The sequence below is a fragment of the Hypomesus transpacificus genome, chromosome 19 (assembly GCF_021917145.1).
Source record: "Hypomesus transpacificus isolate Combined female chromosome 19, fHypTra1, whole genome shotgun sequence".
Classification (NCBI taxonomy): domain Eukaryota; kingdom Metazoa; phylum Chordata; class Actinopteri; order Osmeriformes; family Osmeridae; genus Hypomesus; species Hypomesus transpacificus.
Window position 1 is genome coordinate 9,642,419 of NC_061078.1, and position 23,833 is coordinate 9,666,251.

The 23,833-nt window shown below is 40.4% G+C and overlaps 1 protein-coding gene across 2 annotated transcripts; it reads right to left on the reverse strand.

Moving 5' to 3' along the window:
- Positions 1-372: 372 nt before the first annotated feature.
- LOC124481791 (tetraspanin-18-like) lies at positions 373-15,451 on the reverse strand. 2 transcript variants are annotated; one of them, XM_047042022.1, is made up of 9 exons: positions 15,252-15,451; positions 9,715-9,780; positions 2,959-3,054; positions 2,402-2,596; positions 1,770-1,844; positions 1,363-1,461; positions 1,006-1,182; positions 821-904; positions 373-520 (listed from the first exon to the last, which is right to left on the reverse strand). In XM_047042022.1, the coding sequence occupies exons 3-9, from the start codon at positions 3,019-3,021 to the stop codon at positions 473-475; spliced, it is 741 nt and encodes a 246-aa protein (XP_046897978.1). In that variant the 5' UTR covers positions 3,022-3,054; positions 9,715-9,780; positions 15,252-15,451; the 3' UTR covers positions 373-472. The 2 variants fall into 2 exon arrangements, with proteins under 2 accessions (XP_046897978.1, XP_046897979.1); XM_047042023.1 differs by having other exon boundaries at positions 9,706-9,780; positions 15,252-15,373.
- Between the last annotated feature and the right edge of the window lie 8,382 nt (positions 15,452-23,833).

Genomic DNA, 23,833 nt, shown 5'->3' on the forward strand with positions numbered 1-23,833 from the left:
TTATTTAGAGCACTGTCAATAGCTTAAGCTTATTGACAGTGCTCTAAATAACGCAATAAAATATCTAGCTTTTGTAATACACTGACAGTGCAATTACAAGCGGCTCTGCTTTGAGACTTTTTACTGTGCTGCAGAGTATCTGAACATTTCGAGACCTGGAACTCAATCGTTGATAATTCTGTAGTTCTAGTCAAAAATTCAATCCCAGCATTGGTAATTACCAGTTCGAGAATTAGTTCATTCACATCGTATTTTCACCTGACGCTGTTTATCTTTTGTGTCTTCAACAGTAACCCCAAGATCCAGCTGTAAAGTCCAAAAACCCCAGTCACTCATCTCCACATCACAAAAAAAACATACAAAGACAAATGATGTACATATACATCTGGTTTATATTCTACATATGTTTTTATATCCATTCTCTTTTGTGTTCCTCTCATCGTTGTTATTTTTGTTGTGTCTGGGGGAGGGGTTACTGGATGCCTCTGAACAAGCACATGGCAAATACCATAGCAAAGAGCTGAGGAAAGAATGAGAGAGGAAAGATTAAGAGGGGTTATACTGGGTTTTCAGAGAAGGTAGCTAACCCATTCAGTTCTGTATAGCATGGAACTGTGTCTTCACAGCAGAAAAGTGTATGTCTTACCTTAAATGTCCACAGGGTGGACTCATGCAACATGGCAACATTATTATTTTATATTGTATGTAATATATATTCCAGAAAAAACATGTTGTATATACCGATGGTATTTCAAGAACAAGGTTATGACATATTTTTTTATGTATCATAAATACAAAGAAATACTTTTTTTGAACATACTTCTATTGTCAGCACAACAATGGCCAAGGCTCCTGCCATATAGATGTACGTCTCAAAATAATCCACCACTGCAGAATAACAACCCTGAAGGATTACCAGGATACACAGACATGTGGAAAACAAGGTTATTAACCCATAAAAGGAAGTAAATGTGTGTTTGTGTGTGTAAATATCTTAAGACTGACCTTGTTGTGGTGAAACGCCATGCTCCCACTCACACACTCCTCTCTGCTGATGTACTCTACATCTCCAGGGTGACTGTTTCTCTGGCAACAGGCCTCAGGAACCATCTTGTTGGGGTTGAGCAGTCTGAAGAGGCTTTCCTCAAAGTCCTCAGGGCTATTCACCCCACAGCAGTCAAACTGCAGAGGGAGGCACACACGAACACATACAATATTAAGTATGGGTAATTAGGTGCATGAAAAAAAATCTTCCTGTGTATTTGTCCTTAGCATTGAGGTAGGCCTATCATCTTGAAGGCATGAATTATTAATATGTAATAATGTATGTAGTTTTAGCCATTTATCCATATCCTTGCCTACCGTGGACATTATGGCGTTCCATGTGGAGGTAAAGACTTCAGTGTTGTTGTGACCTTGGTAGTGGCGTTTCAGCTCCCGGGTGAAGTACTCCCTCGTCAGCTGATCTTACAAAAACACAGACATGGGCTAGACACTGACCTCGATCAACAGGACAAGTCCGTAGTACTGAACCATGTTGTATTACTTCCAGGTTGGTGAAAAAGGTAATTGAATGCCACTATAATACAGTGATGGCATGTTGTAATGGGTGTAGCCTGTAATAAAGCTTACAACACTTTTCGCTAGTCGACCCCCAATGGTTTTGCCATCAGAATCTAGGTAGATATGGCTGAATCCTCTATTATAATGCTTTAGACTCCTAATAATTTTTGTTTGCCTTATCCCAATCGAGAGTAATAAACACTTACATGCTCCCGGAATATGAAGGCCAAAATGGCCGCCGCCAGCTCTGCCAGGAATATGATGAGAATGAGCAAGAAGAACTGAGAAAAGCAAAGTTGCACAATCAGAATATAAACAGTATCAATTATTCAGTCTGGAATTTTAAAATGAATAATGGTCAACAACACACTTTTCATTTATTTTTCTAATAAATGAGACACCTTCATATTTCTAGAAACTAGCTTACAAGTGCATGTAAGTACAACACAAATGGTACTAAAGGTTGGCGGGTAACTTATTTGATTATGCAGTGGTTACATCCTATCCATCCCATCCAGTAAGGATATAAATTAAGCAGTACAAGTAATATATTATTTATTAATATATTTTTTATTTATACTTCAGGGTCAATTCTGATCTCTACTGCATTGAGATAACATTCCCCTAGATGGCAGACTTGTCTTTTGTATTGTCCTACTAGTTACACACGGGAAAATGACTCAGGAAACCTCTACCCACCTCTGAACACTTTGCCATTAGTATATATTATTTATTTAGCAGACGCTTTAATGAAACTAGAATTTGAGAGAGCAGGGTGTATCTCACAGGTTCTTTAAATTATGTTGATGAAAACATTCTCATCAAACAGGTGACTTACAAAGAGCAGCAGACACTTGTTCTCCCGGATGGCTCCACAGCAGCCCAGGAATCCCAGCAGGAAGAGCATGCCCCCCATGGCCAGGATGACGTAGACCCCCGTGAAGAGCAGAGGGTTGGCCGCAACTATCTCCCTAAATCCCATTGGGTCCACCAGCACCCATACCCCCACTCCCAACAGAAAGGAGCCACCTAACTGGAGGAGAAGGGAGACGGGAAACCAATCAAATTGATGTGCGGTTCAAAAAGGTACATCATAAATGTTTCTTTTCCAAAAACAACCTCCTTTTCCAGGTCCCTATTTTTATTGAATGGGTATGAGAAAGAGAAAGATGAACACGTTTTGAAACAACCTGCAGTACGTTATCAACAGGATGTGGAGTTTTTTGGATTGCTTAGGTCCAATATTTTCAAACCCTGCTTCTTAGCAATATTTTACTTAAGCAAAGCTTCTATCTCTGCTGTATGAACTGTTCTCAATGTAACATGATTGATAACAACTCTGCAAGATATTACTCTGCTGACAGAAAATGGCATGTATTATGGCAGCGTGCTTACAAAGATAAAGAAGTTGAAGATGAACATGAGGTACTTGATGCAACCGAGGCAGTCCCCCTCCATGGCTGAGCCTCTTGCTGAAGCCTCCCCGCACCCCTGGAGACACACACAAAACTCTCGGCTGTTACTGATGAAGTAGAACACAAGGGAGCAAATCAGTGATTAAGAACAACCACATACTGCAGTGCCACAAAACTTAATGAGTCACTTGTTTGACAATGGAGCATGAAAAGCATGATGAGTGCATAGCTGTGGGTTTGATAAGAGAGAAATGTACAGCACAAAAACATCTCTGCTCAGACATTTGAGATTCCATTTAAAAGCCTGACACTATCCTATTCAACAATTATCGTATTTTTCACATAATGAATGTATGTCTGTGTGCTGATCTATTCCAATTTTCATAAATACCAATGTGTATGTTAGTATTTTGTATTTTATTCTGCCTATTATTGTCAACAGCATTGAAGACTAGTCTTGTCAATACCATGTTGATGGATGAGCATGTTTGAGTCTAACCATTTGTGACTTCCCAGCAGAAGATTTGAGGAAGGCTTTTTAAGCTTCTAAGAGCACTACAGCATTCTCTCTGCAGAGCGAGGAAAAGCAGGGAGTGTACACAGCTGTCCTTGAGCAACCAGTGATGCAAAGAAAAGTTAGAATGTACATTTATTCATTTTAGCAGACACTCTTATCCACAGCGACTTACAGTAAGTACAGGGACATTCCCCTGAGGCAAGTAGGGTGCCTTGCCCAAGGACACAGCGTCATTTGACACGGCGGGGAATTGAACCGCCAACCTTCTGATTACTAACCCAATTCCATAACCGCTCAGCCATCTGACTGTAAAAGTCCAGGGAGGCACTAGTCCCCACTGTGACACACTAACACACATGCGCACACACACAATTATGTACACCTGACACTATGACACATGGTGATGCGTGTGACTGTGTAGGTGGGTGAGTAGATGTTTTGCAAGTGGCTATTCAGTGGCAGTGAGAAGAAAACCAACTGTGCTTTTGCAGTCCTGATGGTGTTTACCAGGGCTGGCCAAGACACTGCCACCTGTCACATCTGAGTCAAAACTGGGACATGCAAAATGACACAACTACTGAGACACGCAAAATGTTCCTGTTGAATCCACAACAGCATGTTTCACACCTTCTTCATACTCAAAGGCAAAAACACGCCAATATCCACTTTAAGCTTTAGAAGTGTTTAGTTGTCACCCCCAGTATTCATATCGGATTTACATTATAGTAATCTGTTGTTTAGGTGGTTTGAGAGAAGCCTATTGATAGATGCTTTGAAGAAATGTATTCCTGAAATTTGAAACATATCTTTAGCGTAAACCGTTCATCATCAACATTTGAAATTTGCTTGTATTTGGCACAGGTGGTTTTGACCACTATACCAATAATTGCTTTCTAACCTCTCTAAAAACAGCAGACAAGACCTACTTGTTAGCACCAGTAATTAACGACCATTCCCAGTGTCCTCTTTGTGGGTCCAGGCGCAGCTTTGTCCGTGTGTATTTACTTCCCATTTGGACAATATCTGCCCTGTGTAGTGCTCTTACTCTAATGAAGTAACACTGGGTGTGCCCTCTCCTGCTGCAATTAAATGCAGACTCTATGACTGACAGTGCACTCTAGATAATTGTACCTCTTTGGAGCGAAATTTGGGTTAATGACGCGAGTCTTTTTCATAAGTGTATGGGGAATTTGCTTCGTACGCACACACACACGTGCACTTGCACACACACAGTACCACTACGGTCTCCATTTGCAGCTGTGGCTCCTTTCAGAAATACGTCTGGGGGCAGCTGGACGATTTAACAGGGCCACATGGAGAATGGCCACAAATAATTCCCTCTTCCTATGGCCCTCTCCAGTCACGGAGAGCTGCTCTGGAATAATTCAATAATCCTCCAGCCCTCTTCTCCCAAGGGCTGTTTCCTGTGCTGCAATACTGGAGGTCCCTCAGGTGTGGAGCTCAGTCTGCCAGGCTGTAAATGTGTGATTTTGTGTCATTTAGGTGTGTGTGTTGTGAAAAGCACCACGGTGTGGTGTACATATACAGTATATACCTAGAATATACCTAGATTGATTGTTTGCTGGGTTCACCACTCTAGAGAGCATTTGTGGAATTTCTTTTATGACTAAAAAAATGAACTGAAATGAATTCAATATACCTTTACTAGTTAAAACCTTAACTCCTCCACAAGGACCTTTGATATCTTCCTTGAGAGTGTTACAATTTCTGGGGGGATGTTCATTTGAGAGGGTATTCTGAAGTCTAATATGTTAGTCTAAGTGACTTATATTTTTCAAAGCATGACTAAAGTTCCCAGAGTGATTGGGTAAGACATGTACTCATATGGAGCATTCACACCAGTAGCCTGCTAGTAGTACTGCTAAGTCAGCATCCGACCCACTGCAACTGGAGACCAGTGTAAGGCCGCTTGAGGTTTCTCCATAGGGTGTGCAACCATATCGTTTCAATAAGAAGTGACTGGTAGTAGAGGCTCCTGTTCAATAAATCACTCTGTCAGTGGGGGCTGAGGTGAGGCCATGGAGGACGTGCTATGTACACAAGAAGAATTTTCCCTTAGCGCAGGAGAAACATTGGACCAGATTGCCTTCATCCATCAGGACAGTACCTCAGCAAAGCATATGGTGAAGTTGTTGGTGGAAGTCCTGCTGGACTAGACCCTGAAGCCGCCTCCCATAGTCTTAATGCGAAAGCAATGCTGGTGAAAAAACGACATTGGAAACCTGGTGGGAAATATTGTATGTTGTGTAGATACATTTGTGTCCTTATTTACGTTGTTTAACACTTAAAGGTTGTCGACCAATTATTCGTCAGTTAGCTTGAGACTCAGTCAATACTTTTCCAGCACATAGAATATGGACATTCATACTTACAGTTACACAAGCATATAGTACAGGTAATATGCTGCATTTACTTTTGATTCTATAGATGTCAGCAGCAATCATACTTTGTATGAGCAGTCATACCACTGATTCCAGATATGGGGGTTTACAAAACAGTACATTCCCTGGTGTTGCCTAATGTTCCATCCAGGTTTCTCTTGCGTTGGTATAGCTCCAGTGTGAGAACTGGAGGTGATTTTTGTTTTCCTGGAATAAACACTGTTCTACAGCAGCTTTATTACATTACCTTAACATCAAAGGCAATAAATTCCAGCCTTGCCTGTCCGCTTTCTGTCGTTATCCAGACATCTTTTTGCCATCAAATTCTAATGTAAAAATGTATTCCCCCAAAACATTTCCATGGGGAGTTGAAACTGGTTGTTAGGGTTAAGGCACCATTCCAAAGAAAATTTAAAACTATACGCTACTAGAGATCCACCTTTGTGATTTGGTGATGCCTGGCATTATGGTAGCACTTTGGCTGTCTCCTACAGACAGACATGTCTCCTACAGATATCTTATATGCTCAAAATTATCTCAAACATGTACTGCACAGGCCAATACCAAGGGTTATCTATTCTCAGAAGTCAAGGTTAATGCAAATAAAATATTTTTGCAGTTATTGGTTTAAAGCTCAACATTGTTATTAAATTCAACCCTTCCATCTTCTCCTTTGTTATTAGCCAGTTCCTGATACTGTATATATCAGGATAGGATAAATTGGCAGAGATCAGTTACAACAACATGAATCAAAGATACTTTATTGGATAAATCTTAAGAGTTGAAAAGCGCAACCCCTTGAAGAGGTATTCAGTTCTGCTAACTTTCCTTTTCACATCATTTTATTTGCCTTTCTCTCTCTCTACAGTGTGTCTCAATGGCTCTCGTCTTTTTGCAAGGCACCTGAGTTTGTTGTCAGAGCCAGTAGCAAAGGCCGGCACTGCCGTTCATAGTCTGCCGGTTCACTTCATAAACAGAAATAGACCAGCGGGACAGATATCAAATGATGTAGTAAGAGAACTACATGAAATAGAGGCCATTGTGAAGGTGGAAAACTAGCTAGGTTTTGCTGGAGGTCGACATATTGTCAACTTCTGCAGCACAAATGAGCAGGAGTGGAGGAAGCCCCGAGGCTGTGGTGCACGGTGCTGTGGTGCACGGTGTTGTGGTGCACGGTGCTGCTGTGGTGCACGGTGTTGTGGTGCACGGTATTGTGGTGCACGGTGCTGCTGTGGTGCACGGTGTTGTGGTGCACGGTGCTGCTGTGGTGCACGGTGTTGTGGTGCACGGTATTGTGGTGCACGGTGCTGCTGTGGTGCACGGTGTTGTGGTGCACGCTACTGTGGTGCACGGTGCTGTGGTGCACGCTACTGTGGTGCACGGTGCTGTGGTGCACGGTGCTGCTGTGGTGCACGGTGCTGCTGTGGTGCACGGTGCTGCTGTGGTGCACGGTGTTGACTGTTAAGCAGTAAGGTATCACAAATGTGGAGAAGAGGCCAGGAGTCTAGCCCTCAGGAGACCTCAGCCTCTCCTGTTTGATCTGCTTCTAATTCGTCCACCTTTTGGAGAGAGTAAGCTAATCAATCAGCAAGGGCCGTCGAGTACTGCTGACTTTCATAAGGCTAAGGACTGGGAAATAAGCATGGCATGGCTGCTTTACTCATAGTTCCTAGCAAACAGTACACTGTATATCAAGACTGGAGGAAGGAGTATGAGTTCCTATATTCAACAAAAATCATCATATCATAACATTATTATCAGACATCTGTATGAGATTGCCACAACTGTAGCTTCACTACAACAACAGCAACGCAATCTAGTAGCTGACAACCAGGCACCTTCCAAATTGTAAAATGTATCCTCCAAGTGGACTCCCCATAGAATTGTACACAGCTGAGCCAATGAGGTCAAGGTCATTGAACTTTTGGCACATTGTATGTTTATCTGCATACTGTGGAAATCAAACACCAAGCAAAGACAAAAAACAAAGATAAGATGGCTTCAAAGTTAGCACAAATTGTGGTAGCACTTTAATATGCTTGCTGAAACATATCACTTGTCACATTCTGCAAGACGAAACAAGGTCTCGACACGACAGATCGATGGCTGATTAATCGCCAGCTCTAATACAGTTCATTCATCAAGACCAGACACCTCATCTGCTTCTTTCTAAAAAAGAGGCTTGCTAGCCAGCTACGGGACGGTGTAAATCTCACACATTCACTGGGATCCATTTATCGAAGGGTGTCTGTCCCTGGATGAGGCATGTTAGTACCCCGAACATAGAGGTGTCTTAGAGTAATTAGGTGTGGATATCCCATTGACATCGATTTAAGTGACTTTGAGCCAAAACCGATTTGACATTACACCTATCTGAGTTAACCAAATCTAAAACTCTACATATTCTTGCCCCTGAGCAAAGTGAATGCCTTTTCTTACAAAACAGAGCAGGAATCGTTTCTAACCAGCATCACTTTATATAAAGTAAATAATTTACCACCCTTGCCTTTGAGCTGAAGCACATGCTCCAACATGCCTAAAAACACTCAATCCCAAATTCAATATTGGCAAACATGTCATGTTTTAGTGAGTTGCCCCTGGCACAGCGTGATTCTTCCAGCCTGTTAGGCCAGATTCATTTTGACAGAAAGTGCTAAAAGACCTCTCTTTCACTCTCTTCCCCTTAGTTTCTCTATCTCTCTAACAGTTCCTTCCCCCCTCTTGGTTCTCTCTCCAAGACACACAGCACGGTGGTTGAAAACAGGGGTCCAGCAGGAGAGAAGGCTGGTGTGAGTGTAGAATGAGGGCTGCAACTGAACAGTCATGTTCACAAGCACTCCATACTACGTAACAACCCACCATCTGCCATGGCTAGATACAATAACACTGTGTGTGTGTTTATGTGTGTGCGTGTGTGTGTATGTATGTCTGTATGTATGTATGTGTGTGCACATGTGTGCGCAAGTACAAGCGCATCATGTGACAGTGTGTGAAAGCAGAACAAGTCAATGATATTAAGGCACAGTTAAAATGTATATCACTGCTGCTGTCAGTTTGTGTCTAAAAACGGAGGAAATATGCACATACCATGGCTGTCAGATGTGCAAGATTCATAGGGAAAGTCAGTGACCAATTGTTGCCCCAGAAAGAAAAAAATACACCAACATGTCAGTTGAGGTCTGAGATATAGCCTACACTATTTATCAGATTTTTTCTGATCTAGAAGGTAAAAAACGAAGATGTTAATAACTCAGTTATCCTAACATAGCAACACCATTGTTCTGGCAACATGGTACTACTGTATGACAAACTAAATTGCTTTGTGCTGCTAGATCATTGTCAGTTGACCAAAGCCACAAAACAATAGTTTTCAGAACATCAACTTCAGTGTTTATGAGTTCACCAAGTGGTTTCTCAGGGAACTTTCAAACACATTGTAAAGTTGTACTTGAGCATAACTTACTGCAGAAGGTGCCTCTTGTCAATGACATTTAACAGACTGTTCACAACATGTTAAAGAGGACCTGAAGGGTTCTATATAAATCTAAATGTGTTTCACTGATACAAAGGCTGAGCCATACAGTATCCATCAGAACTGTATTGATCCAGAGAAGGAGATGGTGGCAAAGCAGCATGACAATGTAGTCAATCACCTCTAAGGCTGAATCAATGATAATGTATCTTTGGTATCAAGGTAAAGTGTTAATTTTCAGGGCTGTTGGAAATGTGCTTATAAATGAGAATGCATGGGTGAATCGATGTTTATGTTTGATGGTGTATGATTGAAAAGCAACAGAAAGCACCATACCATATTTACCTGTTTTTGGCTCTTGGTTTTAAATTGAGGTTTGGGATAGATGTTCTCTTCAGCCTTCAACCTCAGCTGTGGACAAGACAGAGAAGGATGGTTTAAGTACATTTTTTTATTTTAATTAATGATGGCTCTGTTGGTTAACAGCAATTAAAGTGTGAACTAACATTTTCAGAACCCAAGAACCTACATGGAACTATTTGTTCACTCAATATATGCTGGAGAGAAAGGCATCTAAATCCACTATGCTCTTTATTTTCTTCATAACCTCTGGTACAGCAAAGACGTACAGTATGATACAGGCAAAATAACATTCAGTAGAAGAAACCAACAGTATAAAACGTTGTAAAATGTTTTCTCATTAAATCTGTCTTTTTATCAAATGAAATCTCAATAGCTATCATGCAATATGAGATGACAATATGAAAGGAATTAAGGGAAATGTTTAGCTCCAAAATATGTACCTGGTGCTTCATGGGACAAGGATGAGGCATCTATACTTTTTGTTCTTATTTGTATAGAGCCATTATAATGCAAAAACAAACAATGACTCACTATTGAGCTGCAAGCATCTCTTTGTGGTGCTTTACTGTTGATCTTGCCAACTATTATACATTAAAGAAAGATGAATGAACCCTTTCCCATTTCTATTGCAAATAAGACTGAATAGATTATTAATAAATCTTTAACATAATGTAAAAAAGCCCCATTGTCAAACCTGGTCCCCACAGAACAGTGGGTGCCTTCTTTTCTGAATACTTTCCTGTATACCAAAAGCCTGAAAACACTGGTGGTAATAAAATAAAATAGATATAATTTAATTCCTGATTTGGCACTTGCATGCAATCTCTCTTTTCAGTGTTGACAGTTGACATAGAATTAAAACTGAGATAAATACTGCAATTCAAGCTGACCCAATCAGAATGTTACTTTGAGGTAAATGGAAGCCTGAGTTCAGACTGTACCAACAACAAAGCTGGGGTTTCTTTAGAAACCAACACAATAATCGAGTATTGTCTGTCACTCTGGACAATTTCAATGACACACATAATCTAAAGTAAAATGACAAAACTGTATCTGCAGCCATCTCTTTATTCCATAGAGCTAAATGAAACTAAATGGTTGGTGTTTGGACAGATCGACAGCAGAAGCTACAGGTTGTTGTTGGCAGTAGAGCAGTATCTGACAGGGCTGTCAAACAGAAGGCTGATGACTCATCTGTGGAAAACAGATAGTTGGTACCAGGACTGCTACCCACTTTCCTCGTTCTCTCCCTCACATTCTCTAATGAGCGATGATAGTTGACAGAGGGCTCAGGAGTCACACAAGGCTACGATAATCTAACAGTGACTCAATCCATATTCGTTTACCTTTTAATGCATCTAAAGCAGCAAGCTTGTACCATACAAGTGCTCTAGAGTCATATGTCATAGAGGCATACCAGGTAGAAAATAACCTGTAGTCACGCTCCTTTGGGAATGGGTTTAAAGGCAAAGCCTGCTCCCGCTCTTTTGATGCTTCAATAAACACCTTTCAGTTAAAAAAAGTGTTATCACTTCACACGTGTTCTACCAGTAAGGTTTTGTCTAGATCTCAGCATTGCCATTATCTGCAATAACCTAAGAAGACATTTGTGGAATCTGAGGATTTTGAAGACCCTGCTTTTGACAACAAAACACCACCTGGTGTACAATTCTTTCTATTGAATATTTGAACACAAAATCTGTTGGTGTCAATTGTAACCTTTTGTGTCCACACATCTGTCATCAAATCAAGTTTAAGCTTGAGAGATGGAAGTAAAGACCTGTGCTGGGGAGAGAGTGAGAGAGTGAGAGAGTGAGAGAGTGAGAGAGTGAGAGAGTGAGAGAGTGAGAGAGTGAGAGAGTGAGAGAGTGAGAGAGTGAGTGCAAGAAGGAGAAAAGAAAGGAAGGGATAAGAGGAAAAAAGGGAAAAAACAGTTGGCATAGGGGGCCCTGGGGATTCAATTAAAGTAGATCCTCAAGAGGTGGATGTCATAAATGGTGTGAGAGGAACAGAGAAGAAAGGAAAGGGTGAAGTGAGGTCAAACACACAGTGCATAAAAATAAGGATTGAAGTTGGGTCAGGGTTGCAGGGTTTAAATAACAGACTTACATACAAATCTTAAAACCTAAATAGGGAGTATGGAAAAAGGGTAATTGCTTAATTCCTGTACAGTAGGAAAAAATCATGATTCATGATTAATATTTTTTTAGGGGTGACTGGGCACAATCACCTTGCAGCATGTGTTTGTGTCTGGTTGAAGCATATAATTTAAACCTCTAAGGTATCTGAACTGCAAATTACAACAACCAAGTCTGGTCTAACTAGGACCACACAAAGAGCAGAAAATTCTAGCAAGGATGGTTCTGCTTTGAAAATGTCATAACAGCCAGCACCATCTGGTTCTGTTTTTTGGGAAAATAAAGAAAAGAATATCGAGAAAGATTATTTACCGTTCTATCAGATTAGCCATACTGGGAGATCCCTTCACTAGTAAACTGTATCACTCACGTCATGTATGTGAATATGTTTACGATGTAGTACTTTGACTGTTGAGACAACTTGTTCTTCCCAATACTTCGGTAAGAACAATAACTATCTCTACTGACAATGACAGGGATATAAATCATAGACAAACTTCTTGTAGGCTACTTGCTTTGGATAACGTTTTTTTATTATTTTTTATTAAATGTGGACATATTGTATGCCAACCAAGTAATTGAGACCTATATTCTGAAATGCAATCTCAAGAGATCTTGCATGAGAAGATTACAAATGTTACAAACATTTAATCTAAAATCCAAACATCAAGATTTTCAGAGCACAAAAAGAACAGACAGACAATAATGTCACCTCCACAAGTATTGATTTAGGCAATAAAGAGAAAATGGAAGAACGTCTTAAAACATTTTGTGGGAGTTTTACATTTGTGTTTTGAACATTTGCAGCCAGACAGAGAGATAAAAACACATTTCAATTGAGATGTGCAGGAGGGATTTACATTTGTTATGTGCGTTGCCTTTGAAAAGCCTAGTGATCAAGAGGTGGGGGTGGGTGTGGATGCCGTGGTCACCAAGCTGCCAGACAGTGACAAAACAGTGGTGGGTGCAGTTCATGGGGGGTGGGCGGGGTCTGTCTGTAAGGGGCCTGGGGTGACCATCTGCTTTTAATTCAATTTAGCTGTATTTAATCCCATTAAATCTAGAAGACCCTGAAACAGCTTAGACATTAGCGTTGTATATCCTTACCATAGTCTATGTTAATGCATGATAAGAAACGTTTGTAAAAAGGATGGACATTTCCTCAACAGTGGATTGCCTATTGTCAAGCTGTAGCAAACTATCTCAATATTAATATATGTGTAATTATGACTTGATTTGTTGCATTTGAATACCTGCCAGATGACAAAAAGGAAGGAAGACCAGAGTGGCAAAAAATCTGATAAAACACAGATCGCTTTAGTCCTTTCACACCACCTGTGGTCCCATCTTTGTGGCAGCTTTTAGTCAAAGACAGAACATAAGCAGTCACTGCAGCTTCTCCACAAGTATTCTTCTAATTAGAAGCTGTCAATGCCAAGAGTCCTGACTGAAGGTCTACCCTCACACAGCAGCCTGCTTCCTTCAGGCCGTCCCTGTGTTCTTCTGGGGGGGTGGGGGGAGTAATTGGCCATCTAGTCTTTCAGGACCTCTGCCCCTATGGTGCTTCAGTGGTTAGGTCCAGGCAGGCAATGACCACGCTGAGAGTTCAAGAATAGACAATGCACATTTGTATAGCTCGACAAGTGTGGCAGATGGACCAGCAGGATCAAGTGAGTCAGCCTCTCTCATTCAGCTCCACCTGGATACAGGCAGGTATGCTCTCACATGCTGTTTCACACAAAGACAGATGAACGTGCCCTTCACTTTCAGTGTGGCTTAATTCCCTAAATGCATGAAACTTCAGACTTGTCGAGAGCCTGCTTCTGAAAACTACCAAATTCACCCATAAGATTTCTAAAAAGCTAATTGCTTTGAAAATGTGTATCTGTCAAAGCTCTTGCTTAAGTGTTAATGTCTGACTTTTAAAAATAAGGCAATACAATTCTGTTTTGATCGCACAAGCAACCCAGTGTTCAGCCTGCCCCCAAAAAAAACTTCTAGAGCAGTTATGACAGTTCAATTCAGAAACATCACAGGATGAAATGCTTTGTTGAAGATAATGTCATCCTCACTAAACAGACAGCATCCATGTGTTTGAACACATAGATTTGAAAAGCAAATTCAGTTCAAATAAGCCTAAACATTTGTATGGCTTTGGCTGTTATTCCGTTATTCAAAACACACTCTTTCTCTTCTTTGAATGATGATAAATAAATCATTGTAACAGCTTGACCATCCTAAAAAGACAGCAGAACTTTTAGACTTTTTACCTCTTTACAGGTTGGCTGTCCTGCTCTACTGCTACTCATACATCTCAAGGCTTTTTGTACTCACACACCAGAACAGCCTTCAGGGCTGCATGGCTCCCAGCCTTCAGGACTCCAGTGACAAAGTGTGTAATCAACTTAAACCATTTTATTATACAGCTCCAGGTGCTGCTACACACAAGTGTGTGTGTGTGAGTGTGTGTGTGTGTGTGCCTGTCTGTGAGAGAATGAGAGGGAGAGAGTGAAAGAGAGTGATAGAGAGAAAAAAGATTGAGAAACTGAATACCAAGTGTAGTACTGTAAATTACAGTATACTGTAGATAAATGGCATGAAGCAAACCATCTCTCTCTCACTAGTCCTCTCTCTCTTTCTGCCAGGGAATCTGTTAAGTCATACGGGGGACTGGTGCCTCAGCTGGATCTCAAACCCACCCACAGACCTGTTCCAGTATTCCCTCCATTTCCACCCCTCCTTGTTCACCTTTCTGTCAACTCACAACAACTTTGTTTACTTATCAAACCCAAGGATGCTCCGGGAAGTAAATTTGTGTCTGTCTGGGTTAAGCTATTCATCCACCATTGACTCTGATATGTCTTTAATCTGGTCTCTCCAAATGAACTAAATGTATGTTTTTGTGTGAATAAAACTAATCATGCAATGACCAGTTTCATCTACGAAGTCCTTTTAGGAGTCTGACAAGCCACATTTTAGCCCAATATGGTCAAACTGCACGGATTTTTTAAAACCCCTCTTGAGACTCTGCTCGTTACCGAAGCTTTTTCATTGAAGAATTATTTTAGAAATGATAGTTATTATTTATATTGAATACCACTGTTTGAATGCATTGTTTATGACAGTACACCAAAATCCAAGTAGCCTTCGAGGTTCATTTCAATTGTATTATCAACTCGTGTTTTCAAAAGCGGACACCATGCACAGGGTGGTATTTGGTATTTAACTATGTAATCAGTGTGGTTAGTCTGTGAAACATGACATTTAAAAGCTTGAACTCTCGAAGTTATCGTAGCGGGCTTAATCGTTAAAATGCAGTTTAAGCAAGCAATATAAAACCAACGTCAAGCCTATCGATCAAGCAGAACCGTGCAAACTTACCGTGCCCTGTCCCTCCACGAAAAACTGAGAATCCAAATATATTGGTAAGAAATTGATGACAAGACTGAGTGATGATTTGTATCCCAAAGGTTTAGATCCTGCACCCCCAGCTTTCACTTGATAAATCCAGAATCACTAGCAGAAGACAAGCGTTCACTTTTATGGGCATTCTCGATTGGTTGGACGAGATCCTTTCTACACGCGCTACAAATCTGTTACTCACAGCGTTGGTATACCCCAAAGGTGGGGGAATTAACTCCCATTCACGCCCATCTCTCAGCAAAAACAAATCCAAGGTTTTCCTTCATAAAATCTATTTTTGTCAGGTATATCAATGCACTTTTATATTATATTATATGATTAATGTCCTTGCATCATTTTGTCAGGTATATCAATGCACTTTTATATTATATTATATGATTAATGTCCTTGCATCATATCTCTTCAAACTAGTTTTCTAAAAAATAACAAACCTACTCTTTCATGTGGGTTTTAAAGTGATGCACAGATGGCCACTCAAAGATACCGAGGAGCTTTATGACACCCAAGCCACTCTTTGTACAGTTGTCTTCTCTCTCAGGTCATGACATTTGGCTTAACATTTCACTTGTTCCTCCTTATCCAGTCAAACCCTTATAAGTTAATATGCAATTTATAAAGCATCTCATAAAGTCTGATACAAACACTGTTTACGGACTCATGTTGTGAGGAACAGACACAAAACTTCCACTCGGACCACAAATCATTGTAAATTGATTTTTCAAATAACAAAAACTGTCTTCTAGGGGTTCTTTCTGTATGGGTTCCGTTTTGAGTTTGTCTTCTGGAGAGTAAGTCTATAACCAGAGCTCCCCCTCAGTGGGTGAGGGGTCGTATTATTTATTTATTTATTTAATTCACAATACCACTTCAAATATTACAATAATAATACAGTTGGGATACAAGACCAATTAGGTAGAGTGAAAGGGGTCCCCCAAAGAAGCGAGGAAAGCTTATAGGTGGGGGCCGATGTTCTCCATTGTAAGAACTAAGAACTTATTTGTAGATTCAATATGACTTTGAGCTTTGACCTTTCCTCTGCTACAGTCTCACTCAGAATAGGGAGAGTAAATGACACATTCCTCCTTACTGAATGTCCTCTCAGATTAACAGCATCCATATTCTTGTAGTGCTTTCTGACTCGTTAATTTTAGAGGGTCTCTAGTTTGGATGTTAAAGGGAAGTTACTAACAGGTTTAAACAAACTTTCAGAAAATGCAAGCGGATGTGAGCAAAGAACATAAGAAGGCAACAAACAAATCATACAAACAGTTTCAATGTTTATTTTGTAGTCCACTTTCTCCAGGTCACAAGTTGTTTTTGGTCTGCAAAGGCATCCATCCATGTTATGTGCAGAAGACCAGATATTGTAAGAATAAATGTGCCATCTCTAAAAACACATTTTAAAAGATCCATATACAGCGTTATATTAAATGATTATTAGAACAATGAAACCTCCCCTATATTCAGCTGATAAAATGCATCAATGGCACCAATGACAAGCCAACACTAACAAATCTAACATTTACATAATGCATTTACTAGAGAATAAAGGAGATTCGGAATAAAAAGGGAAAAAGATAAAAACATAACAAAACGAGTCGTCATGGTGAAGCTCTAACAATTGACTGTAGTGAACATATTGGTAGGCTAACAGTCCTCGAAAGGAGACAGGTCCTCATAATGCCTTTGGACAAGGTGACCCATGAATGATTATTACATGCTCTGTTTTACTCATATTTCTAGACAGAAGCTATAGGTACATAATTCTTTTATTTCTGTACAAACAGTTTAACTACATCAGAATCTTCCCCCTTTCTTCCCCTTTGTTTACACCTCTTCCCTATGAAGACCATTGAAACTTATTTGACTCTTAAACCACTCTAAAGCCTGTCCTTTCTTTCGTATTTCTCCCTCCTTTTCTTTTCATCATTTCCACTGGTGAACAATTAATTCACCACAAAGTCCGCAAAGTTTTAGAAGTGATCAAAAGAGTTGTTAACTTAATTTAATGCTCACAGAGAAATGTTTCAATTTTCAATAATGTACAGGCTTGGTGTTGTCAGTTACCTATGTCCATGTATTTAAAAGCATGACGCTTGGTGGACGACTGGAACACTATCCACTATCAACGCTAGTGTTATTTCAATGCCAAATCTGTTTTGTAAATTCCTAAACTGGATAGTGCACCACACCAAACACCAGAACCTTTCATTCTTTTGTGGTTTCATACACTAGGCTACATTGTTCCATTTGTAGATACAATAAAGGCAAGGTACAAGAGTCCAATTTGAAGCATCTTCCTGAATGTTGTTCATCCTCAGTTGCCAGGATACAACCCCCTCCCTCACTCAACCACAGACACATATTTGCCCTCTCTCTCTTTCTCCTAACCTCTTTCCTCGCTCCATGTCCATTCCTCTCCCCTGCTCTGTATGTGTGTGTGTGTCTTTCTCTGACTATGAGGCCAAACCACCTATCTCTTGCCCAGGCATACACAGTACCTGACGGACACAGACTCAGCTCAGCTGTCAGTGAGGGCCCTAATCTTGGTTCTCATTACAGCTTTCTATCTGACAGAAAGGTTCCCTATCTCACTGCTGGACTTTGTATGAGGATATTTAGTATTTTGGTCATTTAGCAGACGCTCTTATCCAGAGCGACTTACTTACAGTAAGTACAGGGACATTGCCCCGAGGCAATTAGAGTGAAGTGCCTTACCCAAGGACATAACATCATTTGGCACTCGAACTGGCAACCTTCAGATTACTAGATTTCCTAACCGCTCAGCCACCTGACTCCACCAGGATATAGTAGGACATTCACAAAAGGATGGAGCCTTTCCTTCACAACACACACAGACGCAAGCACACACCTGGAACAGGCACTCACTTTACAATTCGCCTTGAATCTTAAGAGGAGGGAAATGTTTCTTTCATTTAGTGGCTCACACAAATTCAGTTCTCAGTTTGTCATCAGACTTGTAAAAAGTTAATCGACACAGCAGTTATTTTATTTTTTTTTACAACAAATGTCATAAACAATCCATGCATGCCCTCATTCTCATCTACCCATGACTAAGAGGTAGTTCCATACTGTCATGTGAAAAACTTCCAAAACGCCTTCCTGTCATTCAGTCACCGTCAAACAAGTGAGTTGATCTGGTGTTCCCTCCCAGTCTCTCCATGCTTTGTTTCCTGATTGACTAAGTACCAGTAGCCAGCTCAATACAGATAACAAAAAACTCAGAAGAACGTGTTGTTTTATCTACTGATAATTAACTTCTTTAATGTTCTCTTACTGAACAGTTTTTCCTCACAAACAATGACAAAACTTGATGGGCTCGTACTTTTCCGGTTTCCTCTCCAAATACAATTGCACTTCATAAAACAATGCAGATGTTATGAGTAAAGTTTGAATTAAAGTAGGCACTGAAGCAAGTTTGGTTGACCAATTCTTGTGGGATACCTACAGTACAAGATCATGGAAAAAATGCACTGAAGACCATTGAACAGAGCCCCAGTGTTCAGTCATCTTATAGAAAAACTCCATCTGTTAGAGCTTGTTCAGAACCCTTGGGATCTCATGTCCATTCAGGAGAGACAAAAACTGTGATGAGGCCTGGGGGGGTCTACGTGCACACACACACACACACACACACACACACACACACACACACACACACACACACACACACACACACACACACACATAACCACACACTCACACTCACACACACACACTCACACACATGCACCATCACCTAAAGTGGTCCATTCACACTCAACCAAAACTAAGTTTCATCATAGTTTGTAATTTTTTTGACGTAGATGTAGATGTATTCATTTTTAACTTTTAATTTGTTTTGTTAAGCGACTCACTAATAGTCTCTTATCAACTAATGGTTAGTTATATCAGGTAACGATCATCAAGTTTATGTATTTCATGCCTGCAAGTTTAAAAACGTACAGTACAGTTCACCCCGGGGATTGCACGTTAAAGCACAATTTCCAAAGTGTTGCCCAGGGGAGGACAACCCCAATGACAACATTTGACATCAAATAACTTGCTTTAAAAAGCTAGACTTTTTACAGTAAAATGTCAAAGAACATACAGTACACACCACACCTCCCCAAAAGCATACTTATTCATAGCATAGAAATATTCACACTTTGTTTGCAGTGTCGGAATTTATAACCTAATAAGAGTTTATACTTATTTTGTGATGCAGCGTTAATAACTGTCTGTTCTTCTATATCCTAATGGAGGATTATTTATTACTGAAATGGCTGACCTGAATTGCTAAACGTTTTGTGCTAAACTGAAGGCAGACATTAAATCATCAGGTTTGAACTATTGATCTTGAATGCGTTTTTTGGAAATTTCCAAGTAAATTATTTTGTCTTTGAAAAGCAGTTTGCCGTTAAATTACTTCACAAACAAGTTAGTTGACACCATATTTAAATCTGTTTAGAACACCAGCTGCTGGTAGTTTCTTGCTCATACTTTCCATCCACATTACCTCATTGTACAGTAGATTGAGTTGTAGAACGAAAGACTCTTGAACCATTTCATAATAAATGTTTCTTCCTATCACAATTTTCTTATTCAGAGAATCTCTTACAGGACGGTTGTCCTTTACTTGGAAACTTGTTTTCTTCTGAATGTACTGTGCTGTATTTGTGTGGTGGAAGGAAATAATTGTCGATGTAGCTTGATTTTTCAACAAAAGATTTACTACAGCAAACAGATAATTGTTTATTTGACAATTATTATTTTTTCAAATTTAAAAGGGAGTCTGGTGGCTAAACGGTGATGGAACTGGGCTAGTATTCAGAAGGTTGCTGGATCGATTCTCTGCAGTGGCAAAAAATGACGTTGTGTCCTTGGGCAAGGCACTTCACCCTACTTGCCTCGGGGGAATGTCCCTGTACTTACTGTAAGTCGCTCTGGATAAGAGCGTAGGCTAAAATGACTAAATGTAAAATCGTTGTATTTTTAAATACAGCAAAAGCGGTCAGAAATAGGTGTAGTTGTTACCTCAAAAGGAACGTTTCACTCAAGAATCCTAGACGATTTCATGTCCATATTTACACAGAAATTGAGATTTTCACTGCAAAGTCACTTGCCTTTCAAACAGAGGTACCGTTTTGGATGAATACCTCCCTCTCTGCATGCTCCAAAGGCTTGTAGACATGTGAAGAGTAGTGTGAGGGTGCGTGTAGCAGAAGCGAATGCCCTGTCGCTGTCCATTACCTCACAACGTTCCCCTGTCTGTTGTCACGGCCCCTGAGATCCCCTCTGCAGGTGTCTGATGTATGAGTCCTGACAGGCTGCCGGAGGGGCTGCAAGCATGAAGGACTCTGGGTAAAGGAAGGTCACCCACGGGGGCTGTGCTTGTAGGAGTTGGTGAGTTGAAACACTCTTATGAGGCATATAACTTCATTTTTCAAAGAAAGTGTCCAGAGATTGCAATAACCTGTCAGGGTGGACAAGCTACCTTGGCAGAATGGTAAAAACCTGAAAAAAGACTGTGATTTACTAGTGTACCAAGCTAGGCCAGAATTATACAGAGAGTATCATTATCCGCAGTCACAGTTTGACTTTGAGACTCAATGCGTTCGTTGGTGTGTCTTCAAACTCCATTAAATTGTATCATGGACATCGGTACACCCCAAAGACAAGACATAAATAATGTACACATTATTGTACAGTATGTTACCTCAGTTTCCCTAACCCCTGTGCAGTTTGAATCAGTGAAGTTCCCACTGCAGTTATGAGTAAAAACTTAGTATCACAGTGGTGACAGACACACACAGACATACACACACTGGATATCAACTTCCTGCCTAATTGAAAGTTTTTTATTACAAACTATTGTAGTTGCAGGGTGCTTGGAACAGCCAAACACACAGTACACTGTCAACCCAAAGATGGTCCTGCCGCCTCGCAACAAGAAGGTTGATTCCCGCTTGGGGCCTGATGGTGCCTGCCGGTTCTCAGGTGGCCTCGTCATAGCCTTTCTGCATGGAGTTTGCATGTTCTCCCTGTGCTCATGTGGCTTCCATCAGCAAAGAACACCAATATAAAGACATGTAGAACCGATTGCTTTCCTGCCTACGTCTCTGGGTGAGCACTTGGACTTGTCCCTGGGCACTGCTGATGTAGCTGTCCACTATCCTGGAGGAAGGACCGCAGAATGGGGAAAATACCAATTTCTCCTGTAGACGCCCTGGCGTGTGTGCTCTGCCGCTTGCTGCATGTGTTCACGATTGTGAATGTAGCTGAAATATGATTACTTAGCGATGTGGCTAGTAAATACCAAACATTGCTTGACTGACCATTGAAATACTGTAGAATTATGCACTTCCTGCAGAGATCCTTGATCTTTTTTTATGTACTTTCTATACATCCTATTTGTATGTCTCTTTGGATAAAAGCATCTGCTAAATGAATAAAATGACTAATGTAAACATTTGTCACACCTAATTGTTTGGCCAATTTAAGTTCAAAGACACATTCCAAATAATGTAGATCTTCAACTAGTATAAACATATTTATCTAATAAAACCATCAAAGTTGTGAACTCATAGTGGCTTGATCATCATGATGATACCCCACTGCATGTGGTGGCTCTCATCATAAAAATAATTGGTGATCATACAGTGATGTCCAGGCACCGTATGCCCAATGTATATCTCAATGACTCCTCTGTCATTTCCACATAGCTTACTGCATTCTAGCCATACGTCTCCAAGTCCCTTAAGTACAGCTTGTGGTGTCTGAAGTCCCATGGACTGCAAATGAACCTGACAACTGCACACATGTTTGAAGAGGAAGACTGGTGTGGAAAATAAACAACCCTTGCCCCCATTGTTGGTGTTTCTTCCCAGAGGAGTCTGCAGTAGGCATTTACAGCTATGTCAATAACTCTTTGTGAATTTATCCGTGTTACATTATTATTGAGAACCCCCGTGGAGTGGAAAACTGCATGCTCAGTTTGGGCTTTGGACCCAAAGGATAGATCCATAGGAATGTGTCTAAAGTTATATAGTAATATAGTGTGCTGAATTTAATAAAAGTTAATTATGCGGGCAACTAACTGTCTATTAACTGGCCAACATGGACTTGCCAAGAACAAAAAATTGGCTGTACAAAATTCACATAAATATGTGCATTTCTAATTAATTATTTCAACACACCATCAGTCCTTCAGCTGCAAACAACTTAAGTGTGTGGCTGCTAGTATGTCTCTGAGTGCTCAAGTCCCATACTGCCTTCCACTCGTTCTATTAGAGGACAGGTGTTGTACCTTGAAGAATCATCTATTACAAACAAGTGCAACTGCTAAATGTGATTTCTGCACATTTTCAATCAGGATCTTCTATCTGGAATAAAGAGACCTTTGTATAGGATCATCTCCCTCTCTAACATAGCTGCTTGTGAATGAATAGATGCCCCCAACCTCGACCCAAACTACTAATGACTTCCTTTCTGCGCCTGCATTGCTCCTCATTATGAGGTGTAATTAGATTATGTCAAAATAGACAGAAGATGAGCGCATTTGTCTTGATCTGAGCATGTGTTTGTGTTTTGTATGTTCAGAGGCTATCTGGCTGAAAGACAGTTCTATGTCCTTCAGTCATGCATGCGCGGACACTCTCATACACACGCACACGCGCTAACACATGTCTAGCTTGTTTCCTGTCTGCTGTAGTTTCTCACACAGAAGGCCCTCACCAAGGATGTGTCATTCGTTGTATGTCTGCTTTAGTAAACATAATACAAGTACATTTTAATTACTTATGTTCTTGACAAGGACCGTGCACAGACTTGTGCAGTATTTGCATCAAAGTACATTTGGAAGCACAAGTCAAGGCAACACATCACACACAAACCATAAGGTCAACACCTAACACTAGTCTAATAGTCAACTGTAATAATCCCTGTGGTTTTGACTTTAACCCGTCTGACATCTAATGTTTCAGTTTCGTGTTGAGGTTAAAATGATGAGCTCTGCTTTAAACAATGATACTGTGACACAACCTTTGAACAAACACTCATACTGACGATCTGTCTGAGTCCTCTGCTGTCTTAATTAATCCTGTCTGGCTAGTTCAAGGAGGTACAGATCACAGCTTTTGGGAATGTAAACTCCCAACTTGTTGCTATTCCAAAACAACTCCAAATTGAAAGCGAAAGAATTTGAGTGCTGTGGTATTGAAATCATTTTATGTAACGCTAATCAGACTAAGACAATCCTACCATCATTTTAAGATGACTGTCCTTTTTTTACTATGGCAGTCAAAATACTATTTAACAAACAAATGAATTAGCTTCAGTCAGCTTGGAAAGTCAAGTGGTTTCTAGTGAACAATTTTGGGATGAACCCGTGGTCCCTTGTGCCAGCCATGATCCAAAATTCATATGTCATCAAACTGATTCCAAGTATTTTGGCCCGGGTCTATTTCATATACACATATGGTGAGGGGGCAAGAGGTTTTCTTCCTTCATTCCTTTTCTCCTATCTTTACTTCCCTCCT